The sequence below is a fragment of the Fimicolochytrium jonesii genome (genome assembly GCF_025526975.1).
Source record: "Fimicolochytrium jonesii strain JEL569 chromosome Unknown EV422scaffold_6, whole genome shotgun sequence".
NCBI classification, from domain to species: Eukaryota; Fungi; Chytridiomycota; class Chytridiomycetes; order Spizellomycetales; family Powellomycetaceae; genus Fimicolochytrium; species Fimicolochytrium jonesii.
The window spans coordinates 712089-727425 of record NW_026515673.1 but is presented as its reverse complement, the minus strand read 5'-3'; the positions used below and the strand labels follow the sequence as shown (position 1 = coordinate 727425).

At 51.9% G+C, this 15337-nt stretch overlaps 6 protein-coding genes and 1 non-coding gene across 7 annotated transcripts; 3 read left to right on the top strand and 4 right to left on the bottom strand.

Annotated features, from left to right (window-relative positions):
- Positions 1-1240: 1240 nt before the first annotated feature.
- On the bottom strand, positions 1241-2562 carry EV422DRAFT_390612 (V-ATPase proteolipid subunit C-like domain-containing protein). The gene is made up of 7 exons (XM_053066847.1): positions 2408-2562; positions 2165-2256; positions 2021-2067; positions 1840-1943; positions 1717-1771; positions 1432-1635; positions 1241-1352 (listed from the first exon to the last, which is right to left on the bottom strand). The coding sequence occupies exons 2-7, from the start codon at positions 2200-2202 to the stop codon at positions 1303-1305; spliced, it is 498 nt and encodes a 165-aa protein (XP_052927250.1). The 5' UTR covers positions 2203-2256; positions 2408-2562; the 3' UTR covers positions 1241-1302.
- A 157-nt stretch (positions 2563-2719) lies between these two features.
- On the bottom strand, positions 2720-4231 carry EV422DRAFT_390661 (S-adenosyl-L-methionine-dependent methyltransferase). Its single transcript, XM_053066848.1, has 3 exons — positions 4121-4231; positions 3551-4036; positions 2720-3474 (listed from the first exon to the last, which is right to left on the bottom strand). The coding sequence occupies exons 2-3, from the start codon at positions 3895-3897 to the stop codon at positions 2814-2816; spliced, it is 1008 nt and encodes a 335-aa protein (XP_052927249.1). The 5' UTR covers positions 3898-4036; positions 4121-4231; the 3' UTR covers positions 2720-2813.
- Positions 4232-4615: 384 nt separating this feature from the next.
- EV422DRAFT_494491 (uncharacterized protein) lies at positions 4616-6355 on the top strand (the record flags this gene model as incomplete). The annotated part of the gene is made up of 3 exons (XM_053067748.1): positions 4616-5907; positions 5970-6035; positions 6103-6355. The coding sequence occupies 3 exons, from the start codon at positions 4616-4618 to the stop codon at positions 6353-6355; spliced, it is 1611 nt and encodes a 536-aa protein (XP_052927248.1).
- Positions 6356-6810: 455 nt separating this feature from the next.
- EV422DRAFT_505105 (uncharacterized protein) lies at positions 6811-8444 on the bottom strand (the record flags this gene model as incomplete). The annotated part of the gene is made up of 5 exons (XM_053068466.1): positions 6811-7028; positions 7135-7258; positions 7319-7420; positions 7742-7963; positions 8133-8444. The coding sequence occupies 5 exons, from the start codon at positions 8442-8444 to the stop codon at positions 6811-6813; spliced, it is 978 nt and encodes a 325-aa protein (XP_052927247.1).
- Positions 8445-8864: 420 nt separating this feature from the next.
- EV422DRAFT_613065 (calreticulin) lies at positions 8865-11522 on the top strand (the record flags this gene model as incomplete). The annotated part of the gene is made up of 7 exons (XM_053073904.1): positions 8865-8969; positions 9074-9280; positions 9351-9525; positions 9592-9650; positions 9720-10343; positions 10417-10611; positions 10679-11522. 7 exons carry the CDS (start codon positions 8865-8867, stop codon positions 11042-11044), a joined length of 1731 nt encoding a protein of 576 aa, XP_052927246.1. The 3' UTR covers positions 11045-11522.
- A 992-nt stretch (positions 11523-12514) lies between these two features.
- Positions 12515-12599, top strand: EV422DRAFT_t54. Its single transcript has one exon. It is a non-coding gene; the product is annotated as a tRNA-Met (tRNA).
- An 870-nt stretch (positions 12600-13469) lies between these two features.
- On the bottom strand, positions 13470-15243 carry EV422DRAFT_390526 (uncharacterized protein). Its single transcript, XM_053066846.1, has 5 exons — positions 15092-15243; positions 14901-15017; positions 14519-14811; positions 13715-14409; positions 13470-13650 (listed from the first exon to the last, which is right to left on the bottom strand). The coding sequence occupies exons 2-5, from the start codon at positions 14915-14917 to the stop codon at positions 13645-13647; spliced, it is 1011 nt and encodes a 336-aa protein (XP_052927245.1). The 5' UTR covers positions 14918-15017; positions 15092-15243; the 3' UTR covers positions 13470-13644.
- Positions 15244-15337: the final 94 nt, after the last annotated feature.

Sequence of the window (15337 nt, the reverse complement as noted above, 5' to 3'; positions counted from 1 at the left end):
TTTTAGGATAGTTACGTGTCGTCGCTTTGTTTTGAACTTCTGAGATTGTGTTTGCACACCTCGCCAGCTTACGGCCGCAGGCCTATGAAATTAAGGGCTTTTTCCTCCACCGTCGTGAAGGCCAAAACCGTCCGTCCAAAATCTGGAGCCTGGAGCATAGATGGAAACGAGTCGGCAGTTGCCTATCACTCCAGAGTGAAGGAAAAGTTAAAAGCCAAGAGAGTATGCTTGCCGTACGAGATATTGGCAAGTGAGACACCGGCACTCGTTGGGATCCTGTCGACGGCCAAGATCGTTCGCGGGATCCGTCTGGGATCCTCCGGGTCCTGCGCAGATGTGAAGATTTTTCTTGGTCGGAGTCTTGGGCGCGGCGTTACACAGATGGCGCCACATCTCATTTCCGTAGATCTCGATCGAACTAACCTTAAAACCTACCGTTTGGTCGTTTCAAGTTTGGCACACCCAGTGTCACCCACTGTGACCCACAGCTCTTCCGAAGTTCCGATTCTTCACTCATCACTGGCAGGCGGTGTTCAAGCGGAAGACAGCAGACGGCTACGATATATAACGGGAAGCTCCTTTCACGGAGCGATCGCTGATACGACGGTCTCTCACCCTTTTGAGTGAGTGAAACGTATATGCCAATCACCAACTTCAAAGTGAGTGCAAAGCAAAAAAGCAATCACCAAGATAGCCAGAGAAATCAATGGGCATCCTCTCGCAAGTTTGGTCGTCCGATGCCCTTCCCGATTCCCGAAGGCCTTTAAAGTCTCAAGCAACATTTTGATTTCATACCGAGTCGTACCCACAAAGCCTAAGCAAACAAGAATGTGTTCGAGACACTTAGTTGAGGGTAGTTGGCAGAGTCCATCGGAACGAGGATGGATGCTCAACAAGCATGTGGTTCCGAGCCTTGCAAGGGCAGTGTCAACCCGCTTTTGGGCGCGGAGCCTCGAACGTGTTTTTCGGAGCGCTCCCCGCCAGACCTGGCTACGAGATGCAGAGGTAGAGCCATTTTGGTTTTTTGGACAGTGGCAGGGTTTTCGAATGTTCGACAGTCGAACAGTCGAACCACATTTCCACAATCGTTGACACAGAACGATGCTTTCTTCAGCTGGAAGGCATCAACATGTCTCCCTTTCACGATTCAACGCGCCCATCCTTTCGGGGTAAAATAGCGTAGATCGTAAGCGAACGACTGGTGTAAGACAATCATCTTCGTTCAAAGTCTACATCGTACCACAGGCAACGGTGGGGTGGAAGGGAGGGGGGGCAGGAGAAGGATAAGTGGTATCTCTTAAATCAGGCACACCCAGCGGTGGGATCGGCTTTAGTGTTCAAAATAAGGGCGACTGTCGAAAAACTTGATGTTAGACCGGTAATATAAAAGAGCGCATTTCTTTGCCAAGGGTTCCATAGTTCAGAACGTACCGATGAGTCCGTAAAGACCCAACACTTCGGCAAAAATGAGAATCAGAATCATTCCAACGAAGAGACGGGGTTGCTGTGCGGTTCCTCGCACACCGGCATCACCGACGACACCGATGGTAAATCCGGCAGCCAAACCACTCAGTCCGACACTGAGTCCGGCGGCGAATTGAATGAAACCCGCGAATAAGGACATTTTCTGTTGTACTACGTGAATAATGAGAAAGATTAGCACATCTGCATGCGGCGGCGGATCAGCAAAATTGGGCATGGTATCTATGTACTTACGTCCACCGCTAACCAAAACGGACACCACGAGTCCGTAAATAGCAATGATACCAGCCTATGTAATGAAGGTATGCATGAGGATTTCTCCTCTTCCAGATGCTGTTTTCCACGGATTGAGCGTACCATGACGACGGGAACGATGTTCTTCATGATGAGCTCAGGCCTCATGACACCCATAATCGAGATTCCCACTCCAGATTTAGCTGTTCCATATGCAGCACCGAAGCCTAGGTTCATAATCGAGGTGGGTTAGCTTTTATTCACTTTCTAAACCCGCGCAGACGACCTAACATGCAACGCTTACAGGTGAAGACAATGGCTGCTGTACATCCCATCGCTCCGAAGAACGGGCTAGCACCGTCATGGAAAGGTTATCAGTGAATCGCACGCGTTGCAAAGAAGAGCTATGAGCGAACATCACCGATTCTCTGTCTGGCAATCTACCCACCTGTACACGGGACATGCTTCTGTAAATGTGACCGACATAACGACGAGAAGTTTGAATGAAGGTAGGTGGATTGGCTTGGCGGTGCTGGGCCTCTGTCAAGCGTCAGGGAGTCAGTTTACAGAAAGGTTGGGTGAAAATGACGCGGAGAAAGTGCGCGGAGCTGACGGAAGGAAACCCAAAGGCCAGGCCGGCCAGGGATTCCGTGGCGCAGCTCAACCAGTGAGCCCTTGTTCTACAGCTTACCTGTTATATGTAGGTCCTTCGTAACGGTGGTGAGGAAGGAAGGGTGGCAAGATGTTAATTCAGCTGAGCAAAGGGGGGATGGGCAAAGTCAGAACGAGGCCAAGGGGCGCGAAAGTGGAAGGACTTTCGACAACTTGAACCCCAACAAAAGGAGCGACTGGGAAAATACACAAATTACAGTACATATGGACCGTACCAATTCGAAGGCAGAGCCCCATTTCGTTGATCGGAATGTAAAATTCGCCGAACTTTCGAACCTCTATGTATATGTTCAATCATTCAGCACTTCTATATATCTGCTACCCCTTCTCGAAACTAACACTTCAAATCGCAGAATCGTTCGCTCGCAGAGAAACTCAGAATGAGATCGAGTGTGGGACCTTTCCATTCAACCCTGATCGGGTAACTAATATCCCACAACACATCTGTCTCGTTGCGACATATCCTTCCATATCCTCACATGATGGAATCCAGCGTCTTCTACGATTTTCTTTGCAGCTGGCCCTTGTGCGGCTCCAATCTCCATTACCAATCGCGGGACAGCAGGTTTAGCATTGGAGGCCATCTCGGTAGGCGTCGTCAGCAGCCCCGCCTGCGCGACCTGCGCGATGCGTTCGAGTAGGGCTGTTCCCTCTTTGTCAGCGACGAGTGCCCGTTTGTCTTCCCACAATCTAACATCATCGTCTACTTCCGCATATTCCGCATCACTCACGTACGGAGGGTTACAAACGACAATGTCAAATCTCGTATCCCCCGTCGCTCCTGCTCGGAGCATATCTGCTAGCTGTGCGTCGTCCGTGATATCCGCTTTCTGTACTTCCACATCATTGGACGCCAGCAACCGGCGTGCATTGACGCCTGCCAATGCCACGGCCGAGTCGGCTATATCCACTGCCGTGATCTTGACGCTTTGTGGTGGCGCCAAGTGAGCGAGGGATATTGCGATGCATCCTGTGCCTGTGCACAGATCAAGTATGCGAAAATGTGGGAGGTTGTGCTTTTTGCGATCTGAGAGTTGGGGGGCTAGAATGGAGGAGAGACGGGTCACCCACTCTTCGGTTTCCCATCTGATGGAGTGCAGACCAGATGTCGCATCAATCGACGGACGCACACTTTCCAAACTTCCAGGTATGAACGGCATACCTTGGGATTAGCGTCGGCGCCCGCAGCTTGATATCCATCCCGCAAAAGGCCTGTGTCCCCAATATATACTGCAAAGGCCTGCTCTCTTTTCCTCTCTGCCATGCCCAGCGGAAAATCCTTTGCCTTTCATGGTCTGTGCAACTTTTTTCAAAGGCGTGCTGGACACCTTCATCGGAGAGAGAATGTACTTGCGGAAAGGGGCGAGATGGCCGAGGGAAAAAGTATGCGGAGCGAAATCGCCGAAGGGCTACTGTTTCGAGCATCCAACGTAATTCCCGGAAAGCTATGGATGTATCGTTCGAGCAGGCTGGAAGCAAGGTATGGAGGCATTGCCGAAATGATGACATCCATAGCAGTTATTGGCTTGCACTTGTTGACGAGTGTTATCCCAGGATATATAGTGGTGTTGAAGCCGCTGGCTCTGATAGCGATCTCCGGCTCTGCTGATTATGTACAGTACAGTCAGGGAACATACAGCTGTGCCCGCTGTAGATCGGATGCGAAGCAATAATAAGGGGATGGCTGGAAGTGGGCAACTGGTGCTATGTAGAGGTGAGTGACTCGACTCACCTAAGGCAAAGGGGTTCTCAATAATCGCGGCTTATGTAACCTATGCGACAGCGCGAATATCCCAATCTCCGCCGGGTTCTGGTATCGCCCAAACAGCGCACCGCAGAATTCCTGAAACGCACACACAGAGCATGAATGGCTCCGTTACTCTGATAGCCCTCGTGACCGACAGTTTTATCTTGCCCCAGCGGGAAAGATACCGGCCGCAGCGCATAATTTCTGCGATGGAGTACGAATGCAATTCGAGGAAGCTACGTGCTTGTCCCGAATCTGACCACCCTTACATACAGAGACATCACTCTGAAGAGTTTAGTTTAGCACTTAAGCATATTGAACAATAACGACGATGTCGGCAGCAGCGTACGCCCGGATAGCGGCCGAAATGGCAAGGCCGGTGTCCCCATTGCTCGAAGACATAATAACGGACCGTAAGTACGATGAATTGACCGCCGAAGCTCCATTCATTAGCTAACGTCGTTTCTCTGTCGTGCAGTCATGAACTCCTCTCCCATTGTCAGCAAGTCCTACTCACCCCTATCGAAAAACACCGCCAAAAATGCGAGTGCGGACGTATCGAAGACGCTAGCGCCTCTCAAGCGGATCGGCCATTCGCTCTTTACGAAAGGATTCATTGGGGGTTCTTTTAGCGACTTCACGCTCGAGATTTTAGGAATGACCTACAACTTGCATCGGATTGTGCTACTCCACAACGAGTACTTTGCAGCCATGTTGGAAGGGCCTTGGCAGGAGCAGGGCAAACAGGCCGTCAAAATACAGGTGGAAGACCCAAACATGACGGTTGAGGGCGTCACCATCACATTGGGAAGGATTTACGGAAGAACCGAGGTGAAGCTGAATGGAGGCAATGCGCGCAGTGTTCTGGCTGCAGGACTGTTTTTCTGCGACCGAGAATTGTGCGATGTTGCGGTGGATTTTATCCTCTCGGACATATCCCCTGCAACGGTTCTGGAATACCTCTTGTTTGCCGATCGATTTTGCTACGGCGAACACTCGGAGGCCATAACTGAGGAATGCCTGCTCTACCTCTGCCGAGAGGGTTTCAGCCGGCGCTCGCTGCGACCGGTCTTCGAGGAAATGCCCATAGACTGGCTCGAACGAATTTTGTCGAGCGATTGCTTCTGGATCCCCTCGGAGCAAGATCGATGGAGCTTCATTGTTGACATAATCAATAGGCGTCAACGCCAGCGCCATATGCCGCCCAAAAACTCGCATTTGCCTCTTGGCGATACGCCAGCACTCGGTATGAGCGAGAGTCCTGAAATATGCGTGAAGCAAGTTGCCATGGCCTCGGCCGCAGAGATGACAAACGTGGAACAGTCCTACGACTCGCAGAAGAACGAGGAAGAGTTCCCAGACGGCGGAACCTACGGTGAACTTTTATGTAACAGCGTTGCCTATGAGCATATACCATTTTCTATCTTGCTGCAAATCCGAAGCCTGTTTGAGCAGCACGACACACAATGCATTGATCGGCATCTGATCGGAGACACGCTGGAGCGCGCGGCGTGGACGCAAATGAAGCTGCAAAATCTGGTCGTTAGTGCCAGTCCGGAAACGACACAACTGGGCATCAAAGAACCGATAGTTCCTGAATCGGATACGCGGCACATTGATGGTTGGCGCTTGGCGACGCTCCTGAATGAGCCACATGTCATTGAGCATGACGGATCTACGTTCCCGCCTATGCGCTTCTCGGTGGAGTTCCACGATTTGGTTCAGATTGCAAGCGGGGAGAAAGTCTACAGTGAGCGTTTTTTCTACGCTGGGTAAGTTTCGGCACTCAGCTCTTTTTATTGCAAATAGCACATGCTGATCTCATTTCATTCAGCTCTATGTGGCAAGTCTACCTACAGAATGTGCCCAGGGACGAGCCAGCGAAGTTGGGTGTATACCTGTAAGTTCCGCGCAAGCTTGCGAACTGCCCATGTTCTTGACATACACTTACGCACCATTCCTATCAGTCAAAGAATGGCTGTAAATCCGGAGCAGCTGCAAAACGGTGGAATGTCAGCGCCGTATGTCGACAGGCGGCAAACAACCGTCACCTGGTTTCAGTTGTACTGCTACTTCGGCAGCGAGTTTTATGTCCTCGAAAGCAAGCCGGATCTTTTCCAAGACACTCAATCTTGGGGTTGGAAGATCAACAAACTCCACAAGTCGGCTTTCAACGGCGGACGCACCTTGCGATGTTGCGTAGTTCTAGGACATGTATGAGCGGCGCGGCGTACGGGGACGGGTTGGAGTAGGCGCTGGTCGTTTACTTTTTAGGGAATCCGTGAGGGGCAGAAGAGACCTATTATGCATGGAGCTGTACTGTACAGTCGATTTGAGGGTTTTATATCATGAAGAACACGTTCAAGCGGCTCCAAATTACGCAACAAAACCTGCTACTAGCCCAACGCCGTAAATCTACATTTCTTCATATCACAGTCACTTGCCAAAACGCCTCCCCCTTCACGAGGCTCATAATCTCCTCCGAGGGCATTCAATCGCTCGGCAACGTTCAGAAAGTTTCAGTACTACGAGCTTATCCGGATGGGGGCATGAGGACACGATGCGATGCCCGGAATGTCGACGGGCGAGCGGGAGATGTTGCGCGAGTGAAAGCGTGGCGAGAAGCAAGCCGGTGTGTAGGTGATGTATTATGATGATTCCGTACCCTTCCGCATTCATGGTTCGCAGGCGGTGATTGACAGTTTTTTGAGGACCTGGCGTGCTCTTTCCTCCTCTGGCACTTCAATTGCACCGCTCTCCTCTTCGCAGATGCGTTCCATAAGCTCCTGCTGCTCTAGCAGCGTTGAATATGCTGCAGCCACCAATTCGCATACTTGGAGCACCTTGCTCCGTTCGCGCCACCTCATCGGAATCTCAGCACTGCGTAGTTGCACTACTTTCCATCGCCGGTCCTCCAGTGTGGTCATTGAAAAAGAAGTGCGTACTCGGACTCCACTTTATTGTCCTATCCACCATAAAGTGGAGTTCGAGGTACGCACTTCTTTTTTTTTCCTTGTGCTTCAGTAGTTCAAGCTTTAGGGCATTCGTACACAGCTGGATAATTTTGGCGGAGTCGTCAATTGAATGCGTGACATTTTCCTTCGTTCTCGGGTTTGAGCTAGCCTGAGAAGAATGTTGCCTTAGTATTGAGAAACTGAAAACTGCCACGCAACCAGCACTTACTCCCATAATCATCAATTCAGAATTGGAGCCCGGGTCCAGACCCTTGCCATCGCACATTTTTGGCCGTTTAGCTTGATAGTCCCTTTCACTTAACAATGCGGCCTGACACAGACGATGCGAAGAAGAACGATTGAACTATCTCAAAAGATTGGGGCGACCCTTCCTATCCTCCGCGTGCAGGCGGTCTGAAGGAATTGGGAGTGCGACCAATAATGATCCAAGCGTTGGTTTTGACTCCCGGGATGAATCTTCCAACTCTTCTTTTGGAAGGCAACGAGAACGGAAGGAACTTGGCGCGGCATCAATCCGAATGTTTACTGGGAGAGCGATCGGAAAGTCTGTGGGCCACGAAAAAATGGAGGTTTCAACAACCCCGTTCAGGCCGGTTGCACTGACCGCTAAAAGGATCAAAGCTGAACATACTGCATTGCATAAAAGTGTTGTACCACGCTGACGTGATATGGTGTCGGTTACCGTTCGGGGCTTGCAAGTATAGGCCATCAATGTGACAACGGCCGACGAACGGATCGAAGGATTCTGTTCCCAATTGTCCTCCGAAAAGAGCAATTTCCATGCAGTGCCCGGCTTCTGCGTATGCCCTCCCGGGACCCTCAAACAATGGTAAGTCCACTCCTGCTTTTCCAACTATATAGTGAGCGAGCTCGTGTAGCATCGTGACAAACAGGAAAATCGTCAAGCGGCGCTGGTATGCTATATCCTGTTTGATATGAATGTACTGGAAGCAAGGTGCACATCAGTTGAATGGATGAAGTTGTGGGTACGTCGCAAGAATAACGACAAGAACACCTCGTACCTCTTCGTTGACATTAACAACATTTGTTCCCCTAACATGCCAGCCGTGGATGGTCTCGTCGTCCTCCTTCAGCATACCTGCACTCGTCTCCCTCTCCCAATCCATGGGCTGTACAAAGTTGATCACGATATTGTCAGAGAAATGCTCTCTCACGGTGCTTTCACCGTTGTCAGCGTCTGGCAAGAGGGTTGCAGCATAGAGAGCGATCAATGAGGAGGGAGGGGCCGCCAATAGGCGTGCGAACAGCGTCTTCGCTTCGACGACGGGGGCGAACCGAAGGACGTTATTGGCACCGGTGAAGGACACAGTCATGGTGAATGAAGGTATCCGCAAAGTATTTCCCTACTAGGTTGGGTTCGGTGGGCTAGGAAAGACTGTGGTATTTTCTTCGAAATGTCGTGCAGCATTTACATACATACATTCAAAATCGAAACCCAATCCGGGAACCTGGTATGGACGCAATTTAGGTCCGCAGCCAATCAGTGCGTGCCATACATTCACATAGTCGAACTTCGTGGAAAGGCCCCTCCAACAAACTGCCCTCTCAAGCCGCAAAACAAAATGATTAGCGCACGGTGTTTCTTTAATCCTACACGATTCGCCGACCGCCAACGCCTTTCCAAACGCACATAAAAGAGCGTCCAGCCGGGCACCTCTCGCTTCGCTCGCAGCCAGACTTCTGCACCCCTCCAGTCGTCACTCAGACCCCAGTCTCACAACCACCTCACTACCATGCAGTTGCGATACATTCTCCCCGCCTACTTGGCGCTGATCTCTGCCGCCGTTGCTGACGATGTCGTCGCCGGCAACAAGGACGACAAGACCGTCGCGTTCCACGTAAGTTTTTTCTCGAGAGGATCACGGCAGATCATCACTTGCTGCCAGCGTGTTTGGCTGCGAAGTCTCATACTTACCACCCTTCTTTTGCTTCATGCATACAGCCCACGACGGTGACCGCCCCATTTGTTGAGCAATTCACTACCGGGTGGGACAAGCGCTGGATTCCTTCCCACACCAAGAAGGTTGTCGACGGTGTCGAGGATGAGGACTTGCTGCACTACAAGGGACGTTGGGCCGTTGAACAGCCCGATGTTATCGCCATCGCTGGAGATGAGGGTTTGGTCGTTAAGGATGCGGCATCCCACCATGTATGTCTCCACAACAACCCTTCCCAGTACGACTCGCAGAAAAGCATGCTCATATCTTCTTCTCGCGTAGGCTATCACGGCAAAGTTCCCCACCCCAATTGACCCCACCGGCAAATCCTTTGTCGCGCAATATGAAGTCAAGCTCCAAAACGGTTTGGAGTGCGGAGGTGCCTACATGAAGCTTTTGACAGCAGACAGCTCCTTCGACCAGGAGAAGTTTGCCGACAAGACCCCATACACCATCAGTAAGTGTCCTTGAACGGTGACAAGTACATTTGCGAACAATGTCTTACCCAGGTCGCGCCCTTCAGTGTTCGGACCTGACAAGTGTGGTCTGACCAACAAGGTCCACTTCATCTTCCGTCACACGGTAAGACATGCGTTCACATATTTGAAGAAAGCCATGCGGACATGTCATCTCATCGCTTCTATCCATTAGAACCCCAAAACCGGCGAAATCGAGGAGAAACACTTGAACGCCCCACCAGCTGCCAAGACCGACAAGAACACGCACTTGTACACCTTGATCGTCAATCCCGACCAAACCTTCAGGATTCTCATCGACAACGAGGAGGTGAAGAAGGGTTCTCTGTTGGAGGACTTCACGCCCGCCGTCAACCCTCCCAAGGAAATTGACGACCCATCGGACACCAAGCCCGCGGACTGGGTTGATGAGGAGAAGATCGTTGACCCTGAGGCCACAAAGCCCGAGGATTGGGATGAGGAAGCTCCTCTCGAGGTCGTTGACGAGGATGCCAAGAAGCCCGCGGACTGGCTTGACAACGAATCTACCGTCATTCCTGACCCTGAAACCGAGAAGCCCGAAGACTGGGATGACGAGGAGGACGGCGAGTGGGTGGCACCTAGCATTCCCAACCCCAAGTGTGAGAAGGCATCCGGTTGCGGTGAATGGAAGAGGCCAATGAAGAGGAATCCCGCCTACAAGGGCAAGTGGACGGCACCTTTGATCGACAACCCTCTCTACAAGGGAGTGTGGGCCCCAAAGAAGATTGCCAACCCCAACTACTTCGAGGATAAGACGCCATCGAACTTCAACAAGATTGTGAGTTCACATGCGTTCCTGAAGATTCACATGGGAGTTTACAGGATTCTGACAGAAACCCTCATATCCCTAGGGAGCCATTGGTTTCGAAATCTGGACTATGCAAAATGGTATTCTGTTCGACAACATCTACGTCGGTCACAGTGAGAAGGACGCCAACAAGTTGGCCCAGGAATCGTTCGCCGTGAAGCACAAGATCGAGCAAGCCAAGGAAGACGAGGTTAAGAAGGCCGCGGAAAAGCTCGCAAAGGAGAAGCCAGTGGACAAGGTATGTGACATTATACTGGGTTCGAAACGCGTCGGCTTCCCGCTCTAACATTTCACGATATTCGTAGGTCATCGACTCCACCCTCCCCTTGATTGAGAAGGCCCGCGCTTACGTTGACAAGTACGCCGACCTTGAATACCTCCACCGATTCTTCGACCGCGCCCGCGTTTCCCCTCTGGACGCCGTCAAGGAACTCCCATGGGTCGCCGCCGCCATTGTTGGATCCCTCGTTGTCCCTCTCTTCATCATGAGCCTCGTGTTCGGTGCTCCGGCCCCGGCCAAGAAGGCACCTGTGAAGGGCGCAGCCAAGGCCGCCCCCGTCAAGAAGGCCGTCATCGTCGAGAAGGAAGTCGTCGTTGAGCAAGTCGTGGAGAAGAAGGGCAACGCAACCAAGAGGAACGCTGCCAAAAAGGCCGAAAGCGATTCCGAGTGAGAAACTCGAAAGCAGCTGATGGATCTATCCATCTGCGGCGGAACAACCTGAACCCTCTTCCTTTTTTTGGCACCTTATTCCATTTCCGATCAATCGTCGAGACGTAGCCACGAACATTTGGGGCGCCGACAGTAGCGTTGGGGGTTACATACATCCCTCTTAGGCCTGCCTCCCGATGCGACGGACGGCGGTCTCGCCGTTGTCTCTTACACATATGATGGCTCGTGTACATCTGAAGAGGGGCTCGTAGCATCGTTCTGTATTTGAATAATAGACCCGGGAAGCATTCGGAAATGTTCGAAGTTGGCGTTGAACACATAACAATGAGAAAAACGGGTACAGTCTGTTTCCATCAAGCAGGTCGCACCTGGCCGTGGGCAGTCGGCCCAGCGGTTGTTGGCTAGGACAGTGACAGATCTAGTTTAGATGAGGGGTCCTAATACAGTACCTTGAATAAGGATGATGGGTGCAATGATCAGCCGCGAGGAAACTGACTTAATTTCTGGGGCGACCTATACGTGGCTTCGTGCAGGACGCGCTGGTCACGGACGGCAATGGCTTGACTTGGTTTGACTTGGCTTGACTACACCGTAGCCAGACCACCCGGTGGTCAAGGGGATGGTGATCAAACCAAGTCGTGGCCAGCCACGGCTAACCATTGGTTAACCATGGTTAAGCTTACATACAAATTTGACAGTATATTTTGACAGATTTCTAATAAAGGACTAGACAAGAATGTCCTAATCCCCTAACCCTAACCCTACCCCTGCCAAATCATCACAGTCGTCACAGGAATTTTGGTTGACCGATTAACCGGTGATCACGCCATGACTAGCCCATTTCCGGCCAAGTCAACGGATGGCTTGCTACGGGCGTGACTAGAAATGGGTAACTCGTGCTAAATGTGGGTAGCTCACCTCCAGAATAAGACTTTTTTACAGCCAAAGTGAACCACTTGATTAACAAACCTAACCCCTTTGCCTTCGGTGAGTCGGCCTTACCCGGCCTCCTACAATCAGGGTCTACTCGCTCCGCTCGGCAGCTGTCTAACTAGTCTAACCCTAACCCGAGTTACTCACATTTAGCACGAGTTACCCACTTCTAGTCAATCCCGCTTGCTACATTGCTAGCCAAGCCTTAGCCTAGTCAGACCGCGCCATGGCTTGACCACGGTTAACCTGACCATCTGCCGCCCCTATCACGGAGTCACTTGGTGGATGTGTCATGATCCATGATGCGTAATTGCGAGTTGGGACGAGCGCGCGGCGTCCTTTCCACTTCAACGTGTTACGTCATAACATGCTTATTGCCACGAGCGCAACCCTGCCCGGCGCCCGCACCCTTGAGCTGCACCGCCACCATTCGTTGTCCCTTCCTGCAGCTATAATGAAAGAAGGGGTCCTCCGTCCAGAACCTTTCAAAAGGTTCAAAAGGAAAATATATTTGTGCACCCTCGAACGACACACCAAAGCGGGGTTGGCTCAGTTGGCAGTAGCGCAAGTCTCATACTCTATGAGTTATCTTGAGGTCGAGGGTTCGATCCCCTCATCCCGCATTTTTCTATTTTGCTTGTACGTCTGGGATCCCTGCGTCCATGTGTACTTTTTTTTTTTTGGTACCAAGCGCATTGCACAAATGGGTATCACACTCAAATACCCCGGTATGGTTGGTAATAGCTACCGCAGCCACGGCACGGATTACTCGCTTAAATGAGCACGGACAGCGGACTAATCTCCAGCCGACCAGTGCTTGCTGTCAACAAGACTCAGGATATCTGCTTTGCCCGTGAAGCCCATCTGGCATTATTTTGAGAGCAATGCATGGTATTGAGCCCAAAGCGAGGCAGGGCTCAAAATAAGCAAGAAAGACTATATGAATGAATTCATCAAAATGCGTCGCGTCGAGGTATGTCGGATTTGATCCATCTCATTGATGAATGCCGACGCAGCGCGTCGGACATCACAGCTCCCCATGAATGCGTCGAGGTCGGATGAGACCGGGAAAAACAAAGCAATCAATGCCCATCATAGCGTAGTCGCCGAGATTAAGCAGGCCTCCGGATATCTAATCCCATATGCCGCGCCTCGGTCCCTCCAGCCCGAGTCCCACGGAGTTCAAGGCTTCCCTGATGGAAGGCAAGGGCGCATGCGCTGGGGGCGCCGGGGCTGTTGCATGATCGTTGTATTGCAGCAGACCGGCACCTCCGTAAGGGCCCGGATTGCGAGGTGCGCGCGGCCATGCGGCGGGTGATGATGCGTAGATGGAGCGGTTTAGGTGTTGCGGGTATGGAAAAGATGGTTGTCGTGGGATGCGGGGTCCGACGCGGTGCGCTGCATGCTGATGATGTGGAGCCTGTAGCCGGTTTGATGGATGCGACGTGTATGTGTATTCCGGTGACGAGCTCACCCGCGGCATCATCGTCGCAGCGGGGTGCTCCTGAGGCTTCATTCGTCGTTCAAGCTCGTAGGGAGGCATGCGATGCTGGAAGTCGGATGGTGGTCGCCGATAATGATCGTCCGACGGCGAGTAACTTATACGATCATTCTCCAGCGTACGATGCGGTATACCAAGCTCCTGCATATGAGAGGTTGCCATCAGATTCAGGTCTAGGGCCTGCTTATGCAATGCATTCTTTTAGTCTCGAGCAGAAGCAAAGCCACACGAACTTACCATGTACGTGCTTGATCCCGCTCTTACGGGACTCGCGTTTTGTGCTGGACTCTCCCATCTGGTGAGCGGTGAGTCACTATCTTCATTAATCCCGTTAGGTGATCCGGAGCTGAAAGACGACGCGAGGCCTGATCCTCGACGTTGAGAAACGGAATACGCGTTGGAGTCGGCAGAGTTACGACGTGATGCAGGCTCGGCACCCCAAGGTGCCTTGTCAAACCGCATTGGCCTCGACCGGTTTCCAATACGATACATGTGGTCATCATCGGAAGACAACGACCCGTGGGATGACGGTTCATATGGGATTATCGGAGAGTCGGGGGAACTGTGATCTTGGTCGAGAACGGCCGTGCAGACATTGGCGAGTACGTTTAGCTTATCCCATTCAGACTGCCTCCGGTGGTGTTCTATCCCGTCGTAATGTGGTCCCGGCCCGTAAGCTGTAAACGGCCCCAACCCCTGTGGCATACCGCGGTTCTGATACGACAGCGAGGGCGGCAATTCAGCAGCCATGGCCATCAGTGAGTACGGAGATGAAGTTCCGCTACTATTGATCCCGTCGTTGCTTCCTCGGCGAAATCCTTTCTTGCGTTGTTTGCGGGCAGAATCGTAGCAGCGACTGGACATGTTGTATTTGACACATCGTGGACACGGACGAATATCGTCACATTTCTTGCAGGCCTTTTGGCAGTTGACTGTGAAAGCGTCTAGATATCAGATTGTTTCGCAATAGACAGAGTTCGTGGGAGTACGTGGCTGCCGGATTGACAGCCCGACAGCTTCAGGCGAGGTGTCAATACTTACCGCATGCGTTCTTCACTTGTTCCCGCTTCTTCGGAAACTTGCTGCCTCCGGATCCTTGAGAGACGAGGCCGCCGCCATGCGGGCGCTGCACCGTGTTGGCGTGCTGATATACCGCGAACTCCGCACCATAGAACGCGGCTGCTGGGTCACCGGCGCATACTTCGGCGTGTAGGATATCCATCGGAGACGACGGTTTTTGCATGTTTGCGGGGATGACTGCAGCAAAAAGACCTAGATGGATGCGACCGATAGGCTCGACCAGGGCGATTTTGCAAGGGGTAGGATGTGTAGAGCTATATGGATGTCCCAGAAGTGAATCTATGCAATAGGCAATTGCCGCCGATGGAAGGTCTGGAGCGACCTTGGCAGCGGTGGGTCGTACTTATGTGTAACGCGCATTGCTGACGGCGGAGAAGGGACGAGGCTTCATCAGGGTCCAGAGAAATGAAAAATGGAAATCATATTCGGAATACGCCGAAAAAATCGTACAGGCATTGGTCTATTATTAACCTACTGCTGGTATAGGATCCGATTCCGAAGAATAATAAATCCGACAATTTTTCAGTGACATACCTCTTTCTGGCACCCGGTGCACAAAGTCGGTCGCGAACACGTAAGGTTCGCGTGCGCAGCAGACCCTGACCAGGTTCCTCTTGGTATACGGATCCCGTACGGCTCCAGTGGGGAACTATCGGTCCTTGAGGGTATTTGGAGCGCCTTTGAAGGGCATCTGTCTATGCGGAGGGAAACATGACCAAGGCGGCCGAGTTCGGCCGCCCGACTTCATCAACGATCCCTGATGTCGCCCAAGATTCATCG

Excerpts from the sequence above, each read along its gene's own strand:
- EV422DRAFT_390612 (XM_053066847.1), bottom strand. The coding sequence starts at position 2,202 with ATGTCGGTCACATTTACAGAAGCATGTCCCGTGTACAG. Across the intron at positions 1,944-2,020 it reads AGCAGCCATTGTCTTCACCT|GCTTCGGTGCTGCATATGGA; the intron begins GTAAGCGTTGCA and ends TTATGAACCTAG. Across the intron at positions 1,636-1,716 it reads CGTTTTGGTTAGCGGTGGAC|TACAACAGAAAATGTCCTTA; the intron begins GTAAGTACATAG and ends TTATTCACGTAG.
- EV422DRAFT_390661 (XM_053066848.1), bottom strand. The coding sequence starts at position 3,897 with ATGTCATCATTTCGGCAATGCCTCCATACCTTGCTTCCAGCCTGCTCG. Across the intron at positions 3,475-3,550 it reads GCGCCGACGCTAATCCCAAG|ATGGGAAACCGAAGAGTGGG; the intron begins GTATGCCGTTCA and ends GCACTCCATCAG.
- EV422DRAFT_390526 (XM_053066846.1), bottom strand. Across the intron at positions 14,410-14,518 it reads ACAAGTGAAGAACGCATGCG|TCAACTGCCAAAAGGCCTGC; the intron begins GTAAGTATTGAC and ends ACGCTTTCACAG.